Source organism: Pelodiscus sinensis, chromosome 22, assembly GCF_049634645.1.
Source record: "Pelodiscus sinensis isolate JC-2024 chromosome 22, ASM4963464v1, whole genome shotgun sequence".
Lineage (NCBI taxonomy): Eukaryota > Metazoa > Chordata > Testudines > Trionychidae > Pelodiscus > Pelodiscus sinensis.
The window spans coordinates 1,488,059-1,507,778 of record NC_134732.1 but is presented as its reverse complement, the minus strand read 5'-3'; the positions used below and the strand labels follow the sequence as shown (position 1 = coordinate 1,507,778).

The window sequence follows — 19,720 nt, the reverse complement described above, 5'->3', positions numbered from 1 at the left end:
CACGGAAATGTCCCGGTGCTTTTAAAACTCTGTTTGCCCACAGAAAATCTCTCAGTTTGCAAACTGCCGGCCAGGGCTGTCTCGGCCCTGTCTCCTTTCCCGGCCGGCTCTCTGCTGTCTGGTGATTCCATTCCTGGCAGCTCCTAGCACTGCCACGCCCTTCTTCCGGGGCTGCGCCACTCGGTACCCGCAGATGCTGCATCCGCCCCGGGAACCTTCCCCTGGGTGGATAAAGCAAAGGCGGCTGGAGGGTTCCCCGTTTCACATTGGTTTGTGCCCACAAGACTGGTCTGGTCAGCAGCAGTGTCCTGGCTGGGGAAGGGGCCAGTCTGACCATGTGGTGCCAAGGAGCGCGCAGAGCAATCTCAGGCCAGGCCGAGACTAGAAAGTCCCAGGGCTGAGCCTGAGCCTGCAGGGCCTTGTGGGGCAGGACTGGCCGCCCCTCCCTCGCCCGGGGCTCTGGTGCCCGGGGAAGGTCGAACGGTCACAAGGCCCACGCCCAAATCCCTCCCACTCCACGTGCCCGTAGCCGGGGGACAAGCCCAGGGGCCCGGATCAGCTTTCAATTCGTCCTTGCTGCTGCGCCGCCTGCTCGGCTCCCGTCTCTCCCCACGGCCCCGGCCGAGCCCAGGCCCTGCCCTCTGCTCCCGCCGGCCCAGGCCCCGCACCAACCACAGTCTGCACCCGCTGTGGCAGCAGAGCCGGCGTCCGCGCCGCGGGCAGGCACCGGGGGGGGCCCTCTGGCCGAATGGAGGCCCTGCCATTGGTGGCCCCTCACCGGAGCCCCCTCTTGGGAGCCCCCCTCTCTGGGCCAGTTCAAATGTGGGCAGTGGGGCTCGGAGCTCGGCTCTCCCTGGGGAGACAGCAGGACCCGAGCCAGGGCCTGAGCCTGCCCCAGCTACAGCCCTGCCACGGCCATCTCCCCCTCCGGCTCGGCACCTGGGCACCTTCGCTACGGCCCCTCGGTCCCTGGCAAGGGGCCGTCTCAGGGCGGAAGCGCTTGCCTGGGCTGTGATTGGTCTCACGCCGGGCTGGGAAATGGCGGCCCGTGGGCCGAATACAACTTGGCAACCACCCGATGGGCCGAGGCCCTGTGGGAGCTCGCTGCCTGGCCCGCCCTATCCCTGCATACCCCCACAAGCTGGGGGGAGCAGAGGTTTTGTGCGCTGCCCTGCCCCCAACGCAATCTCCAGCTCCCACACCGACCCGTGCGAGCTGCCAGTTAGCATGACGGGCAGCATGAGACACCCCCCACATCCCTCCGGCTCACAGCACTCAGAGACCCACATGGCCCCACAGCCCACCACCCTGAGTGGCATGCTGGAGGGACCCACTGGGCTACACGCTGAGAGCCCCCTAGCTAGGCACCTCCAAGCCAGAGCCTGCCTCTTGCACCCCACGCCGTCCCTCCTCCAACCCTCTGCCCCCCCACCCTTCTGCCCCGGTAACCTAGCCCTCTGCTCCCCCATCCCACCCAGACCCTGACCCCACGTTACAGCCCCATCCTGCACCCACATTCCCTCCAAGACCCCAGCCATGTGCCCCCGTCACCTCCCCCAAGCTCCCTTCTGCACCCAAACCCCATCTCCAACCCCGCTCCTCTTCCATTAATAGCATGGAAGGGAGGGGACCTCCAGCACCTCCCAAATTCATGGCGTGGCCTCCAGCAATAACGACTGTCCGGCCCTGGTGTAACACCAGCTTTTTGCAGAAGAGTCTCTTGCTCCAGAAGGAGCTGTCTACACGGCCCCCTTCTTGCACAACAAAACCCTCTTGCGCAATGCCGCTATGCCAATTATTTGCAGGAGTAACGGCATTGCACAAGAGGGGTGGTTCTTGCGCTAGAAGGGGCAGTGTAGACAAGGCCCGCATGCTGCAAAAATGGCAGCTCATTAGGTATGCAAATGAGGCTCGGAGATATTCCACACTTAACCTCATTTGCATATTTCTCGTGCAAGAAGCCACGAGGGTAGACATAGCCTTTGAGTTAGGTTTCAAGCATTAACCATTGTGAAAAGGGTTTAGTTAACTGAATGGCTAGACTGTGTGTGTGTGTGTGTGTGTGTGTGTGTGTGTGTGAGAGAGAGAGAGAGAGAGAGAGAGAGAGAGAGAGAGATCAGGGTGACAAGGTGATCCTGGGAGCAATTGTAACCTGCGATTTCGGGCTGAGCTCTACCACAGATTTCTATATAGGTCCTGCGATGACTCAGGAATCTAAGCCTGGAAGAGCAGTAGGTGCCCACATGGCAGCGTCTCAAAAGAGGCTTTGAATAACACTGTCCTTCAGGGCCTCTGTGATTCGCACTGCCGCTTGCTGTGCGCTCCTGATTGACCTGGTGTCCAGCTGCTCAAACTCGCTGCCTCAGCCCCCCACCTTGCCGGAGAAGCTTCACGCTGGAGGAGCACACAACACACTACCAATACAAAGGGAATGTTGTGGTCACTGAGGTCCAACCGAGTGAGGAGATGCCTGAACCGCCCCATCAAGCGTCCTAAGGCATACACCGCCATTTGGCACTTGCTCACTGGTTATTGACCTCTTCCTTGCCGGGGGCCAGTCTGCCCAAGAAGGGCTTTGTGAGCCCTGAGACCAAGGGGAGGAGGAGATTGGGCTACTGCTCCGGACTTAGGGCAGTAGGGACCTGGCTGCCAAGGAAGCAGGAGGCTCCCTGGAGCTAAAGCAGAGCTGGGGAAGGCAGGCAGGCAGGGCTAGGGGAGCACAATCCGAGTCAGCTCCCAGACTGCAGGGCCTGAGACAGGGCACACTGAGTAAACAACCACCCCCGGAAGGGGGCTCAGAGACTGATGTGGGCACTGCTGAAGGACGCTGTCCCGAAGAGGACGCCGTATCCGGGAGAGAGAGGGGAGACCCCACCAGAGGGAAGGCACCCAGCTCGCAAGAAAGCGCTAATCCCCAGGACAGACGGCTGGTGGCGCTGCGGTGGTGAGTCGACCCCCTCAAAGATGCATTCACAGCAGTGTTGTGAGCAGGACATGAGAAGGCATTCTTCCGCTCTACTCTGCGCTGGTTAGGCCTCAGTTGGAGTATTGTGTCCAGTTCTGGGCACCGCATTTCAAGAAAGATGTGGAGAAACTGGAGAAGGTCCAGAGAAGAGCAACAAGAATGATTCAAGATCAAGAGAACATGAGCCGTGAGGGAAGACTGAAAGAACTGGGCTTGTTTAGTTTGGAAAGGAGAAGACTGAGAGGGGATGTGACAGCAATTTTCAAGTATCTAAGGGTACGTCTACACTACAGCGTTATTTTGAAATATCTTATTTCGAAATAACACATCTACACAAAAAGTGCATTTCAAATTTTGAACTAGCGCGTCCACACTGAGTGGACACTGAATTACATTGCAGGCTGGCCGAAACCAGGTCCAGCAGGGCATCAGGTCAGGAGTTTATTTGTGTGGCTGCTGCGTGAGGCTATCTGAGGCTTGTGCTTAAAGGAACCCCCACCCTGGGCAGCCAGTTCTCGGCTTGCCCTGCTTGCTTGCCTACCTCGCTGAGGGACAGCAGAGCATTTGTGTCTCTGCGTGCTCCGGTTGCCCTCAGTCGGGACACCACAGCACTCTGCAGCATGGAGCCGGAGCTGCCCCTGGGCACTCTGGTGCTTCTCATGAACATGGTGATGCGAGCCTGGCTGCACTTTCTGCAGGCTGCCATCCAGGATGTCCATCAGGGGGGCTGTCAGTATCCAGGAGGCCCTGAGGGAGAGCTTCCACCCTGAGGAGCACTAAGAGCCTCCCTGGTCTGCCCCACTGGGGGCTTGTGCCTCGTTCCTCCCTCACATCCTTCCACTTACCTCTTCCCTAACTCCCCTTCCTGATGTCAAATAAAATACATATATTTTCATGTATTTTCAACAAACTCTCTTTATTTAAAAAAAACTGGGGAGGGGGGACGAAACTGGTGAGACTGGGGAAAGGAGGCGGGAGAGGGGAGAAAAGAGGGTAGGAGAGGGGAGGGAGGTGGAAGGGGGAAGCAACAGGAAGAAGGGGGAGGGGAAGCTCAGGGCTCAGGTTTGGGGGTCTTGCCGGACCAACTTGATTTTCATGCGAACATGCTCCTGGGTTTGCATGTGGCCTTTGGTGGCCAGGCTGGCAGCTATCCTGCCATAGACGGCCACGTTACGCCATCTAGTGCGGAGATCATAGACGTTGGGGGCATCCCCCCTAAACTTAAGTAAGGTCCACCCTAATCTCCACCCTGAACCAGGAAGGCGCCCACCTTGTCCAGGCCCTGGCAGGATCCTGGGATCTGGCAGACTGCTCCTGGGGGGCGGCGGAGGGCTGGCTGCCAGTGGCTTGCTGGCTCCTGTTTTGGGGCCACTGGGTCAGGGGCAGTGACTGCTGGCTCTGGGCTGGCTGGCTTGGAGCTGGCACAGGAACTGTGGCAGGAGTCTACCCCTTTAAGGGCTCCGGGGAGGGGTGGGAGGAAGAGGAGTGTTCTTGTTTGAGGCTGGAGTGGCCACCAGGGCACCCTGGGAAGGCTGGAGGCCCCCATTTCGAAATAAGTGTCCACACAGCTCTTATTTCGAATTAGCTATTTCGAATTTGGCGTTATTCCTTGTAGAATGAGGTTTACCAAATTCAAAATAAGTGCTCCACTATTTCGAATTTATTTTGAAATAGCGGTTTGGCTGTGTAGATGCTAGTAACGTTCATTCGAAATAACGGCTGTTATTTCAAATTAACTTTGATGTGTAGACATACCCTAAAAGGGCATCATAAGGAGGAGGGAGAAAACGTGTTCTTCTTGGCCACTGAGGGTAGGACAAGAAGCAATGGGCTTCAACTGCAGTAAGGGCGGTTTAGGTTGGACATTAGGAAAAACTTCCTAACTGGCAGGGTGGTTAGACACTGCAATATATTGCCTAGAGAGGTTGTGGAATCTCCATTACTGGAGATACTTAAGAGCAGGTTAGATGGACAGCTGTCAGGGAGGGTCTAGACGGTGCTTGTTCCCGCCGTGAGGGCAGGGGCCTGGACTCAATGACCCCCTCAAAGTCCCTTCCGGTTCCAGTGTTCTGGGATTCTACTACGGCATCTGTGTGGGCAACCCGGGCACCCAAAGATTCAAACACGTTGCCTCCCCTTTACCGTACGCTAAGGGGGAGAGACTAGACGAGTGCTCTATGGGACGCTGCCGACGTGAGCCCACAAACACCTGCTGCAGAGTTTTGGACCCAGGGGACGCCGTTAGCAGAGCCCAGAATGGAAAGCGGCCCACGGTGCCTCGCTCTGGGAGTCGATGGGTCTGCGCTACTTCGGACGGCATTCGATTCTTCCCCGCAGTGAGGACACGCACATTCAACTTGGCGCCGTTGGGTGCTAGGAAACCAACCGTATTGGATTCCACCTTCTCTCGTAGTGTAGACGTGCCCCCCCATACAGTCTCACCATAAGCCGTAGCCTCAGCAAATTCTATCCACTTCCTGTCTGAGGCTGCACAATTCTTTATTAAATCAGTATGACATGCACTACGTCTCAAATCCACCTGTTTCTACTACAGTTGTCTCAAACGTTCTGGACAATGTGTCCCTTCCCTCCTCTCCCACCTGCACTCTCTGTATCCGCCCCAGGGCTTGGCGTGTCTCCATGGAATGGAGGTGTTTTATTCCCTTTCACTATCTCAAAGTTTATCAATTCCGTCTGATCTTTTACTGCCATGCTAGGACACATGTACCAAGAGAAGGAACGCGTTCCCCCATTCGAAAATTTCAGATGGACCTTTTCATTCTCCATGGTCCCTGTGTTTTGTTCCAACTTTTAACACCAATCCCTGAAACAACATAGGCCCCGCTCAGCTCCCCCATTAGAGGCTGTTCACTCCCCGGGGCCCTCGGTCTTTTCCAACTTTTAACACCAATCCCTGAAACAACATTGGCCCGAGCACCAGTCTGCAGCTTGTCGGTTGTGACAGTCCCACTAGTGTCTAAGGAATCGTCATTCACCTGCCCCTTCCTCCTCAGGGACAGCTGCCAGAGAGCGTCCGGCTCCCTTCTTGCATTACTGCACAAGCAAAGGGTTTGCTTCCCCTTGCGGAGTCGCTGACCCTGGGTGCGGACGGGGGCGCAACGATTGTCTTTCCCACTGACACTGCAGTGCTCTCCGAACGCTGGGCACCCTCCAGGCCACGTTCCCACCACATCTTGAGCAGTCCCCAACGTTTTCCCGACAAACTCTTGAGCTTTGCTTCTCCGTGCATCTTTCCTCCTTTGTCTGCTGTTCCCCTGACTGGCTGCTTGCCAGGTTTGTGCCACCGCCCAGTGTGGCAGGATCCCCTTTGCTTCCACCGTTTCCACGGGGTTGTGTGATTTCTGCTGCCAGGCCCAGTCTCACGGCGGTAGCCAGACTGAGAGCCATGTCTTCCCATAGCCCCTGGGCGGCTTTGGAGCGCTGGTGCCACGTACAAACCACAACAGCCCAGTGGGAAGTGTCCTCGCGCTTCCCCAGCACAAAGAGAGGGACCATCAGACCAGCAGCTGCCTCCCGCTGCCCGGACTGGAATCCCGCAGACACGCCTGCACCGAAGCAAAGGCACCACGGCAGTGATCTGCCGTCTGGAGCCTCCGCCAGGCTGCAGTCCCTGAATGCCCCACGTGCGTATGGAAAAAGCAGCTGTGCTATATCGGCAGATACAGCCTGGGCATGCGCCATTGGCCTTGACTGTTTCTCTGACACGGGCACACGTAGCACTGCCGGCACTGGGACACCAGCTCCTTCCTCCCCTCCCCGCTCCATTTCTCGTGGCCAGCCTGGCTGTAAGGGCTGGGGGCAGCGAGGGCTGGAGGCTGGAGCCAGACCCATGCGGATGGGAAATCAGGCGCACGTTGTGAACGGTGAGCGGGGTCAGCCCCGGAGCCATTGGCCAAGGGAGGGGCCGACTCCCCGCCACCGACTGTGGTACCGCGACGACTGGCTGCTCCTCGGCAAGATCTGCTCTGGGGTCATTCTGGGGCGCGCTGGGGCCTGAGAGGCACAGGGGGGCAGACCAGAGGGGCACAGTGGTCCCTTGGTCTTGGAGCCCATCCACCCGCTGCTGTCGGCGCCTGGGGGCGAGCACCGCATGGAGCACAGCGGGGCCCGTGTGACACGAGGCCTCCCGTGGCTACTGCCCCACCACTAAGAATCGAGCAGGTGGCTAGTCAATGCGCCCAACCCTGCTCCCCGGGAGGTCAGCGGGGGGCTTGGGCTGGGCGCAGTGGGTCAGACCGGGCTCCTTCCTGGGCGCCCTCTTTCAGTCTGTCAGCAGACACAGTCCCCTGCACCAACACTGGGAGCAACGATTCCGCCCGGCTCCGTCCAGTAACGTCCCTGGGGCAGCAGTGGCTGCTGCTCCCGTCCCGGCCACGTCCTGCCAGGCCACGGCGTCAGCTGCCGCTGTGACCGCTGGAGCTGCAAGCGCTCAGTGGGACCGGCTGGAATGTGGGGCGTGGGAAGGAGGCGCTGGGATGGGCCAGGCAGCTCTTCCCTGGCCCCAGGCTCCCTCCTCCCTGCACATAAAAGGCTCCTGGCTAGCAGGGAGAGGAGAAGGTGGGAAGAAGGCGAGTGCAGCGGCCACTGCAGAGACCAGCCCCAGCCATGGGGAGAGCTGCCCGGAAATGGCTCGTCCCGCTGCTCTGTCTAGCAGTAACGGTCTGTCAGGCTCAGGACACCTGCCCAGGTGAGGGACAGACAATCCCTGTTCACAGCTGCATTTCAGCCTCTGCTCCCTGCCCAGCTGGGCCCTGCAGAACTGGGAACTGGGCAGCAGTTCTGTGGTGCTTTGCCTGCTCGCGGTGCCATGTAACAGCTTCTTTGTACAAAACTACTTGGTACAATCTAACCTGTGTGGCAGAAGTGCACAGCACAGACTGGAGGGGTGCAAAAAACAGGCGCGGTTTTTGCAGATTATTTGGTGCAAATCTCTTCTTCTCCGGTAAGAGTCCTCAAAATTGGATTGCACCTCCTGTACCTCATCTTCATTTCCAAAATTCTAGCCTCTCTGTGTTGTAGCTGGGCTGTCTGTCTAAAGCTCCCAGCTCCTTTGTATCTTGGACCTAAATCATTTGAACATAGTGACTGACAGCCCCATGCAGTCTGCTAAGCCAAAGGCTAGAAAATGAAATGTCAGTCCTTAAATCCCTGTTTCATTAAAATAAACATGGCCGCCGCACTGTGCCGACAATCAACTGATCCGGCACAGCACGGTAGTCTAGACCCCGATCGGTCAGCTGGGAAAGCCTTTGCCGACCGATCCCTTATGCTTCGAGAAACGAGGCTTACAGCATAGGTGGCAAAGGCTTCCTCAGCCGACCAATCCGTGTCTAGACTACCGCGCTTTGCTGGAAGAGCTGATCGTCGGCACAGGGCGGCGGCCATACTTACTTTAATTAAGAGGGGATTATTTAAATCCCCTCTTCTTTGCCGATGCTGGGTAAACTAGTTTACATGGCTCCGTCAACGGACCCATGTGGTCTACACACCCTGTGTAATCCTATGACCTTATGGAGGATTTAGTCGAACGTGTGCAGACCTCATCCAGGCAAACTCTCTTTGAAGGGAAAGGGAGCCCTGCTGAATTAGGGTTGAATTCTGGTGTTGCAATCTCTGCTCCTGCTTTCTCATTTCATTTCCTGCAACTCATGGTCATTTGGAAAATCATTTGCTATGTACAATCTATGGCAGAATGCGCTAGGTTAGGAGGCAGTTTCTATATCACAGAAAATATTAATCCTCTCACATTTTCCTTGCCTCAAGTATTTCCAGTGTCCCTGTATTTCTCCACTGATGTCTCCATAGATAATTTTATATTTCACAAGGCGTATAATATAGGGAGGGCTCTGTTGGATTAAATTATATTCAATTCTTAAAAATGTCTTATCTGAGCTCATAGCGATTTTCAAATTAATTTACCTTTGGACATTTTCTTCCCTGAACAGCAGCTCTTTGTTTTTCTCTGTGGTTCATTCTCCTTTTGTGTCTCTGCAGTTAATTTCTCATGAACTAGTCCAATACCGCATCGGCTGGGTTGCAAACACTGCCCAGGCTTGTGGACATCAAAATTAACTCTGTAGTGATTTCTTTCAAACACAAGTTCTGAATAACTGCTTTTGAACTTTGGCTTTTACTGTAACGTAAAACCAAGATTAGCAGGAATGAGCCAACGTGCGGTATCAGAGCATTGTCACAAATGCGTAACTGGCGGGAATGGTGGGTTTATTGCTCATGGAGGAAAGAAAAGGCAGCAACTATCCACGCTTTTGTTTGCTGGGTTTCTCCCGCTGGGTTTCCACAGAATGTTTCTGATTCGGAGAAACGAACGACCACAGATTACGGGTTCGTTTCTTTCCCCAGAGGTGAGCTTAGTGGGCCTCAACGGTACCGATCAAGTCTCCTTTCTACAAGGCTGCAGAGGAATTCCAGGCACTGTGGGGCCCAGAGGAGACCCAGGAGCTCCAGGAGTAAAAGGTGAGTTCCCGGTACTGAAGGGAGTAAGTCGTGGATGGTGCTGATGTAAATGGGAATTATTGTTGCAAGGTGCCCACATGCTGTCGTGGGAGTTCAGCGTTTCAGAATAACCAGGTTCTGAAATATTCTTCATTCCCTTTAGAGAGTATGACCCGCTAAGCCCCCTGGTTCTTTCCTCATCTCTGTCACTGCTTTGCTGTATGACCTTAGTCAAGTCACTTCCTTTGAGCCTCATTGTCCTCCTCTGTACAATGGGAATAACTATCCTTTGCTTCCCAGAGGTTTTGAGAGGCTCGTTTCAATGCTCTGAGAACTTTGCATGAAGGACTAGAGAAGAGTACAACGTGATTAGTATCACGAGCCATGGCACGTTGAATGGGTGCATGTAAGCATGATTGTTTACCAGCTTTGATTCCCACACTACAGCAAGATGTGCTTGTCCCACTGACTTCAATGGCCTTCCATGCAAACATCCCTGCTAGGGGATCCTGACGTGAGAGCAGGTGTCAGGGGGCCGGATGCAGATACGTTGTTTGAATTTCGACATGGATGGGTCATTGCAATTTGATCCCAGGGGGCAGGGGGATTCACATACTCAGTAATCAGGATTCAGTCAGTTTTCTGTGTTTGCAGGAGAACAGGGAAGCCAGGGGATCCCTGGAGAAGTGGGACGAACCGGCTCAAAAGGTAAAATAAAAAGGGCAAAAGAGCTTTGTTTTCCTATTATGTGACCTAAAAAGAGGAAATTTGTTTTGAATAAAATATTTAATTAGCGCTCTTTATCAAACACCAGTGCGTATAATATCTGGGCTCCAAAGCCACCCTGGCTTCCCTTCCCTCTATTTGACATCAAAGGGTTTATTATTCCACCACAACTTCTGTTCTGCTCCACAGCCGAGATCGGGGAATCTCTGACCAGCCTTTCCTGTTTTATCTTTTGTTCAACCAGGAGAAAGAGGTGCTGCTGGCCCCCCTGGACTGACAGGTGAGAGTCCTGCCATGGTTCTTCTCGCTGCGGAGCCAGGCACCCTGTGGTGGTGTTCACGGTGACAGAGGACTTGAGACCTACAGTCTCCCTGCGCTGTTTCGTTGGACTCTTTTCCCTTCCAGCTTCTTGAAAGCAAAAGCTGAAATGGAATCGGTGCCAGTTGAACAAGATGTGTCCTCGTGTCTTTCCCTAATTGTCAAATAAAAAAAAGCGGTCTTCCAGAATGAAGAGTTGGAACATTTCAAAACGGTGAATGAAATATTAGCTGGAAAATTGTCACCGAGCTCCAATTACAATGTCCAATATGTCACAACGTCCTTCGCAGGCACAGGAAATAGGTCCCACTGCAGAGTAGTAGACAAAGCCTAAGCCTGTTTCAGTTCAGCCAGTGCAGAAGACGAGATGAACGCAGTACTGCCAACCCCAGATGATTGAATATCTTGTTCAAAAGCTTCAGAGGGGGAGCCGAGGGAGCCCGTAACAGGAAAAACTTCAATAGTCTGGCAGCACCTTAAAGATTAACAAAACCTGTAGTTGGGATCACGAGCTTTCGTGGGCACAGCCCACTTCTTCAGATGACCAGAGTGTTGGAAGTCCAGATCCAAGAATAAATAAGGGAAGGTGGGAAGGAAGGAGAAGGAAAAAAAATGGAGGGGAGGAAGAAAATAGAGACAGCGAGTAGATAAGCTACAGAGGGATAGCTGAGTTATTCTGTCACAGGAAAGACTTAAAAAACAGCCCCCAAAAAGGGGCTACTAGACTATTCGTTCTTTAAATCATGATGTTATGGACAAATAATAGTCTTGGTGTTCTTTTCATTTGCTTTCTCCATTTTCAGTGTCTATCTTTGATAATATTTGATAATAAAGGGTTTATTATTCCAACACAACTTCTGTTCTGCTCCACAACCAAAATCGGGGAATCTCTGTCCAGCCTTTCCTATTTTATCTTTTGTTCGTCCAGGAGAAAGAGGTGCTGCTGGCCCCCCTGGACTGAAAGGTGAGAGTCCTGCCGTGGTTCTTCTCCTCTGTGTCTCCCTTGAACAGCCCAATGACAATGAAAATGATGTTCTGAAATGGACAGTTGGAAACATTTTTCTGCTTTGCTGAAAGTTTCTGACAAAACATATTTTGTTGAGTAAAATATTAGCTGGAAAATTTTCCCCAGTTCTAATTATAATCTCTGATGCTCTATGTCATAAGGTCCCATGCAGTCATGGGAAATAGGCCCAAAATGCAGTGTAGACATAGCCAAAGCCTATTTCAGTTCCGCCAGTGCAGAAGGAAAGATACATGCATGTTGCCAAGCCCTAATAACTGACTATCTTGAGTCAGATTCACAAAAAATCAGGGGACTGCTCTTAGAATCATGATATTATGGACAGATAACAGACTTGGTTTTCTTTTGATTTGCTTTCTGTTTACAGTGTTTAGGTTCTACCAGGGTCACATTTTTAAGCATCCTCCACAGCCTCAAGGGCTAGAAAACAGCTTTTCCTTTAAGAACGAAGGCTGTAATGATCTCAGACCCATATGGTCCCAGCATGTCGGGCTTTCAGGAAAACAATAATTATCATGAAACTCGTGACAAAACCGTATGAGTCGGCAACACTGTAAATGCGTCACCTGAGCCCCACTAAACACCAACATTAACAGATTGCTCAGAGTGTAAGGGGTGCATGGCTTTCTCCTAGCCCCGTGCACAATTACACCCACGTGATTGCTGTGGTGAGAGGTTGAATTATGCAGGTGGCATCTAGGCAAAACACGGATTTTACACTGAGTTCTATTTTTAGGAAGTCAAGGAGCCCCGGGGGACCCTGGACCCGCTGGAATACCCGGTGAGACCCTCTGCACTCTCCCTTGTACTGTGCGCATCATTGTAGTTTCATTTCTTCAGCTTGAGGAGCTCTCGTCTTGGCTAGTTATCACGTCCACAGTATCAAGATCACTGATTGTTCTGTGAGATTTGGGCTTTACAAAGGGAGAAATAGCCCTGCCTGCAGAAACAGGTGCCATCCATGTTTTGTAACATCCAAACCAACGCTAGGCAGAGCACCCTTGGTGTTAAAGAGAACAGCTGAAATGTAAGTGAAATCTTTAGATCTGGATGTGTATCCTGAAGAAGGTTACTGTCTCCTACCTCCCTTGTATTTCCAATGTACTGAGACTATGAATCACAAGAAATGGATTGTATTTAGATGTCCGGTTAAAGGAACTACCTTTTATTTATCAGGACTTTAATGGATATTCTCCCATTGACACTTGGATTTTTTTTAAATACATTGAATCAAATTCACAGCTAGCGTAATCATATGCAACTCCCCTGACTTCCTTTGCATTGCTCCTATGAACTGACCGGTAATTAATTAAGTTTGTTAAAAACCTATTTTTAGCAATGCAAGAAGGAGCCTCATGAGAAGATTACAAAACAGTGTTGGCTATATAATGCGAGCTGTATTGATGGCTCAGGTTAGAAGACTCAGAGCCCAGATGTGTGTGATTCCATTTCCACTTGTTTTTTATTTATAAGCCTTTTCAGCATAACTACTACTTCGCTATCCCGGCAGTCACTGTAGCCAACTGCATAGTTTAGAAGACAAAAGATAATTTTCTGGATACATTTAACTTTCCATTGTGTTTCTTTTCATGTCCAGCGGAGGCAGACCTCTATAAAATGCAGTGTCAGAAAGGTGAGAATTTCTTATGACACTAAATGTTGTCTCATTCCATCCAGAGAAGTGAACATGAAAACCCATTGGCACCAAACAAATTGAAAAAAAAAACCCCACATCTCTGCTTGACCCATTTTCTTATTCTCAGACGATCAGCAAAGAGATTTCAGTCTATAAAAATGAGTGCAGTTACAGTTAAGAAGTGGCCTGTGAATTAATGTGGAGACATGTCTCAAATGATCCGTGCACTGGCAAACTGTTTCTTGAGTATTCCTGGGAGAATCTGACATTCTTTGGGGGAAAACGGTCACCCGAGTGACATGATAACTTGAAGCCCTTCTGGCTCAAACATGGATTTCAAATGGCTGTACGGGCATTTGCAGTTTAACTCCTTGTGCACATGTCAATTCCCATGAGTTTTCAAGGTGTTCTCACAAGGAACATGTCGGGTTGGGCACATGTTGTGTCTGCAGGGAGCAGGAAAAGTCTAGCTATGTACATATGCTGCTGCTCTGCTGGTTCTCCAACGCTGGAACACAGAGAGACCACAATCTACTTCACAGGACATTACCCAGTTCCCATACACGGCTGTGTGGGGGAGACAGGGCCGGCTCGAGCCATTCATGCTCCCCAGGCAGCGGGCACACGACACATGCGCGGCTCCGCCCCTGGGCGCATAACGCATGCACAGCCCTACCCCCCGGTGCACCTTACAGCTGCAATCAGGGGCACGGTGCCTGATTGCAGCTCTAAGGGGTGCCACCCGGTATCCGGCCCCATACACTCAGTTCCCATACACTGCTGTGTGGAGGGGAGGAGAAGATGCCTCAAAGAGTCTTTTCCAGTTACATGATTCTCTAGTTGATTTGGCCCTCAGTGCACCACAAAGCAGCCTATGAATCCTGCTCTGAGCAGAGTCAAACAACCAATTACAAATTGCAATTCCTTTTCACCCAGGAGCAAAGAGCTGCCAGGAGCTGTTAGCCAGAGGGAACCACATGAGCGGCTGGTACACCATCTACCCCCACGACTGTCACGCCATGATCGTGCTGTGTGACATGTACACGGATGGTGGAGGATGGATTGTAAGAACACCGCATAATGAAGCTCACTAAACATTTTTTCTTGAACAACCACCAATTTCCAGGCCCGGGATGGGAGGTGCCCTTAGCCAGGGGGCTGTAGCTCGGTGAAAAGCACGAGGGCACAGACTCTGATGCTGTGAGCTCACCCCGCTTAGCTGAACAAAACCACGGACACTCTGCGGGCCCTGCTAACCCCCCAACCCTCCCCAAAGTCTCTAGACACCTGGGCAGTGGGCACAAGGGGTTTCATGGAGGGAGCCTGGAGCCTTAGAACCAAAAGACCCCGTCTGAGGGGACATTTGTCACTGGTACGACACAGGTCCCCGGATTCCCCCTTCTGGCTGTTCTCTGCCCGGCTCCCGGAGCCTCCTCAATAGGGGCTGGAACCAGGATTCCTGCTTCCTTCCACGCTAGTCACAGGCCAGCGGCATCGGCTGCTGCATCGCTCTGGCAGCTTGTGCCTGAGTGGAGAGAGCGTTCTAGGGAGCCGAGGCGACAAAGGGTTTGACCCCTGTATATACGTCCCACTGACACTCTGCTGTGCCTGTGACTGTCCCAGGAGAGCCTCAGGAACCCGATGAAGATCAGGGCCCCATGGTGCCGGGGGCTGGGCAAGACGGACCGAGAGACAGTCCCTGTCCTCAAGAGCTCACAGTCTCTGCAGACAGGGCAGGCAGAGGGGTGACAGAGGGCCGAGGCCGTGGGACTTACCCAAATGGCAGAACTGGGTGTAGAACCGAGTCCTGATTGCCAGGCCAGGGCTGTACACTTTGGAGCACGTGACCCTTTGTTGCTGCCAAGCTACACTGTGATCCTCCGGACAAGCCCTCTGCGCTAGTCCCCGCAGGCTGAACTGGAGCTGACACTGTCCGTCTCCCCAACGCTTTGCTGCCTCGGGGTTTCCAGTCTCACACTCTGTGTGGGAGGGTGACAAAGTGGGGTTTCCAGCTAAGAGTCTCCCGTTCCCCTGCAGGTGTTCCAGAGACGGGCGGACGGCTCCGTGGATTTTTACCGGGACTGGAAGTCGTACAAGACGGGATTCGGCAACCAGCTGTCAGAATTCTGGCTGGGGAACGACAACATCCACCTGCTGACGTCCCAAGGTATAGACATCAGTGATGCTTCCTTTCCCTAACAGCCCCCCACGCAGTCACAAGAATCAGAGGGTGAAATTTTGTGATGCATGTGAGGCAGGCGATCAAACGAGATGGCCATAATGGTGCCTACAAAGTGGGGCCTGGATTGAGCTTCAAGCCTTGAGTGGCTATAAAAACCATCCATAACAGTAATAAATAAATTTGCTGTAAACTGTTCTCTCAAGGAGCCCAGGAGCTGCGTGTTGATCTCAGGGATTTTGACGACAACGATCAATATGCCAAGTTTGCGTCATTCAAAATTGCAGGCGAGTCTGGCAACTATAAGCTGACCCTTGGATCCTTTCTAGGAGGCACAGCAGGTAGGTTCCAGGAGGGTCCTTTATGGCGGGTGGCAGATGGAAATGTGGAAAGCGAAAGGGATGCAGGATACTCGGTGGCAGAAGCAAATGGGAAAGGGGAGAAGGAGCTGACGTGGTATATCTAGATGTCAGTAAAGCGATTGTTACAGTCTCACGTGACCTCTCGATTATCAAACTAGGAAAATGCAATCTAGCTACAGCTCCTATAAGGTGGGTACATAGCTGGCTGGGCAACCCGTCTCAGAAAGCATTATCGATGGTTCCCGTCATGCTGCAAGGACACAGTGATATGCGATGGGACTGGTTCTGGTCAATATCTTCATCCAGGGTTTAGGCCCTGGCACAGAGAGTACACCTACGAGGGTTACAGACTATCCCAAGCTGGGAGAGGCTGCACATGCTTTGGAGAATAGGATTGTATTTCAAAATGATCCGGACAACCCGAAGAAATAGTCTGAGGTCAATAGAATCAACTTCAGTGAGGACAAATCCACTGCAGTCCACTGAGGGAGGAACAGTCCGTTGCACACACATAAGTGGGAAGTGTCCCTCCAGGAACGAGTGCTGAGGAAAAGGGGAAGCAGTAGATGTGATATCCTTTGATTCGATAAAATCCCACATGCCGTTTGGAATAAGCCCGGGGGGGAGGGCGGTTGCTCCTGATGATCATTCTGCAAGGGACATCCCTGCCTAAAGGTCACAAGGAAGAGAGAGAACATGCCTGTATCCTGGTGGGAAGCTGCTTGCTGCCTATGGGCTCTTCTCCCTTCGGGCTGCAGGAGCCAGCTCATCATGGGACCACACGTCACAACCGCTTCCCAAGATTTCCTGTTGGGCAGGGTCAATTCCAGATTCCTTCCCAGCTCGCTTGCCCACGTCTCTGCAGTGACGCGTGGGATGCCCTGTTGTTTTGGCTCCCTGTGATAGCTGCCCATGTCTTCGTTTGGGCCGCTGTCACTGGGCGCTCGGGTCATTTCCCCTTCATTAGGGCTGAGGAAAGTGCCCTCTGAAGAGCTTCTGTGTGGGTGACTTTACCCTGACATTGGTGGAGTCAGTGTAGGTGGGAAATGTTTAACCCTTTCTCCTGAGGAGCACAAATTCTCCATGGCTCCCCCCAGCCCTTGCGAGTACTAGGAACACAGCTTTGATGGCAGCTCCATACTCTGATCATTTGTCTGGTAATGGTGCAGCAACCTGCCAATTATCTGCCAATATTTAGTTGTTCATCCAGTGAGGAGTTGGTGATCACTGGGTAGCTGAAACAGTTCAACTTTTAAAGTACTTCCAGCTGGTTTGAATTTAAGGTAATGGAAGGATCGTGTGGAAACCTCTGTCCTAATACAACTGTTTTCTTAATATTGATGCTGAGAGCAAATGCATGATAAGCTCTTGCAAGGTGGCCCAGTTCTTGTCTTCAATCTTCACTGAGGGCTACGAGTGGCAGCAGCAGCAGGGAATGCAGGTTCCACAATTAGCAGCTCTTTGGCTTTGGTCTATGACTTAAGTTGTGACAAGTTGAAGAGTTTCCCATCTAATCTTGTGTGGAGATGCTCTCAGGACTTGGCCTGGTGAAAATATTCCCCACTGGAAGTAGAACTGCCGTCTCACTCCTGAACCCGGAGAGATTTCTGCTGCTGGGTACCTTGGGAAATTTAGCAACCACCTGCAGAATTGCGAGACCGGCTGTGGCAACTCAACTGTAAACGTGAAAAATAAGAGATTCTCTCACCTAGTTTGTCTCTGTACAAACCTATAATAGAGAAATGCAATTGTTTCCACAGGGGATTCCTTCTCTTCTCACAATGGCGCGATGTTTACAACCCGTGATCATGACGTCGATAATTCTCCATATAACTGTGCTATATCCTATTACGGAGGCTGGTGGTACAAGAACTGTCTCCTATCCAACCTGAATGGATTATACCTGAAAGGCGACCATGAAACTCCTGGTGATGGGGTGAACTGGAATTCTGGCAAAGGATTAAAATACTCCTACAAGACGTCTGAGATGAAAATTAGGCCTGTGTAACCAATCAGGGAGTTAGTTACCATGATTATACTTAGCTCTTCTATAGCAATAATAGGCTTGTGATAATAACCATTTATCTGGAGATGACACTACAGACCTTCTCTTTAGGCGCCAGCCTGTGGGCGCATGTGGAACCCACCCCCCTAGCGTGATCACTGTCCCACGGAGCGGCACTTAGACCACTCCCAGCGAGAGGGAAGAACAAGGGAGCTCTACAGCCAAAGCCAGTGCAGTGCAGCAGGACTAGAACGGATTAAAAACGATAAAAATGGTTTTGTGAAGAAAAATTGAATGTCGCAGTGAATTCATTTCATATGGTTCTATAGTGACTCGTCTTTGCTTTTGGGGTTGTTCTTTTTTTCAATTTTAGGAGATTTTTTAACAATTCCTCTCCTTGCTAGAAAGTATCAGAAGATGCTATTTTCTTTTCTCATTTCCCAAAAATGTAGCTTTCTATAAAGAAAAAAATATGGTCATTATCATGTCAATATTTTCAATGATTGCTCAATAAAATATTTTATGATTTATTCCCTGCCAAGCAATACATGGCGATGTCAGTGATAATTCACGGAAATGTCCCTGTGCTTTTAAAATCTCAGTTTGCAAACTGCCGGCCAGGGCTGTCTCGGCCCTGTCTCCTTTCCCGGCCGGCTCTCTGCTGTCTGGTGATTCCATTCCTGGCAGCTCCTAGCACTGCCACGCCCTTCTTCCCGGGCTGCGCCACTCGGTACCCGCAGATGCTGCATCCGCCCCTGGGAACCTTCCCCTGGGTGGATAAAGCAAAGGCGGCTGGAGGGTTCCCCGTTTCACATTGGTTTGTGCCCACAAGACTGGTCTGCAGCGCTCACACCCGAGGGCCCGGCCCTGCATTGTTACATGGGGGGCAGAGGCCCCCGGGTTGGAGGGGTCGTTCGTTGTCTGGCTCCCGGGGGCGCACGAGGGAGCGCGACCTCGGCCAGCAGTGTCCTGGCTGGGGAAGGGGCCACTCTGACCATGTGGTGCCAAGGAGCGCGCAGAGCAATCTCAGGCCAGGCCGAGACTAGAAAGTCCCAGGGCTGAGCCCGAGCCTGCAGGGCCTTGAGGGGCAGGACTGGCCGCCCCTCCCTCGCACGGGGGTCTGGTGCCCGGGGAAGGTCGAACAGTCACAAGGCCCACACCCAAGCCCCTCCCACTCCACGTGCCCGTAGCCAGGGAACAAGCCCAGGGGCCCGAAGAAGCTTTTAATTCGTCCTTGCCGCTGCGCCGCCTGCTCGGCTCCCGTCTCTCCCCACGGCCCCGGCCGAGCCCAGGCCCTGCCCTCTGCTCCCGCCGGCCCAGGCCCCACACCAGCCACAGTCTGCACCCGCTGTGGCAGCAGAGCCGGCGTCCGCTTGCTTGCCTACCTCGCTGAGGGACAGCAGAGCATTTGTGTCTCTGCGTGCTCCGGTTGCCCTCAGTCGGGACACCACAGCACTCTGCAGCATGGAGCCGGAGCTGCCCCTGGGCACTCTGGTGCTTCTCATGAACATGTTGATGCGAGCCTGGCTGCACTTTCTGCAGGCTGCCATCCAGGATGTCCATCAGGGGGCTGTCAGTATCCAGGAGGCCCTGAGGGAGAGCTTCCACCCTGAGGAGCACTAAGAGCCTCCCTGGTCTGCCCCACTGGGGGCTTGTGCCTCGTTCCTCCCTCACATCCTTCCACTTACCTCTTCCCTAACTCCCCTTCCTGATGTCAAATAAAATACATATATTTTCATGTATTTTCAACAAACTCTCTTTATTTAAAAAAAACTGGGGAGGGGGGACGAAACTGGTGAGACTGGGGAAAGGAGGCGGGAGAGGGGAGAAAAGAGGGTAGGAGAGGGGAGGGAGGTGGAAGGGGGAAGCAACAGGAAGAAGGGGGAGGGGAAGCTCAGGGCTCAGGTTTGGGGGTCTTGCCGGACCAACTTGATTTTCATGCGAACATGCTCCTGGGTTTGCATGTGGCCTTTGGTGGCCAGGCTGGCAGCTATCCTGCCATAGACGGCCACGTTACGCCATCTAGTGCGG

The 19,720-nt window shown here is 52.7% G+C and overlaps 1 protein-coding gene across 1 annotated transcript; it reads left to right on the top strand.

The window, feature by feature from the left end:
• Positions 1-6,800: 6,800 nt before the first annotated feature.
• Positions 6,801-18,104, top strand: LOC142819376 (ficolin-2-like). The gene is made up of 10 exons (XM_075905979.1): positions 6,801-7,673; positions 9,347-9,460; positions 10,094-10,147; positions 11,412-11,447; positions 12,244-12,288; positions 13,105-13,140; positions 14,080-14,207; positions 15,181-15,310; positions 15,529-15,663; positions 17,445-18,104. Exons 1-10 carry the CDS (start codon positions 7,592-7,594, stop codon positions 17,690-17,692), a joined length of 1,008 nt encoding a protein of 335 aa, XP_075762094.1. The 5' UTR covers positions 6,801-7,591; the 3' UTR covers positions 17,693-18,104.
• The last annotated feature ends 1,616 nt before the right edge of the window (positions 18,105-19,720 follow it).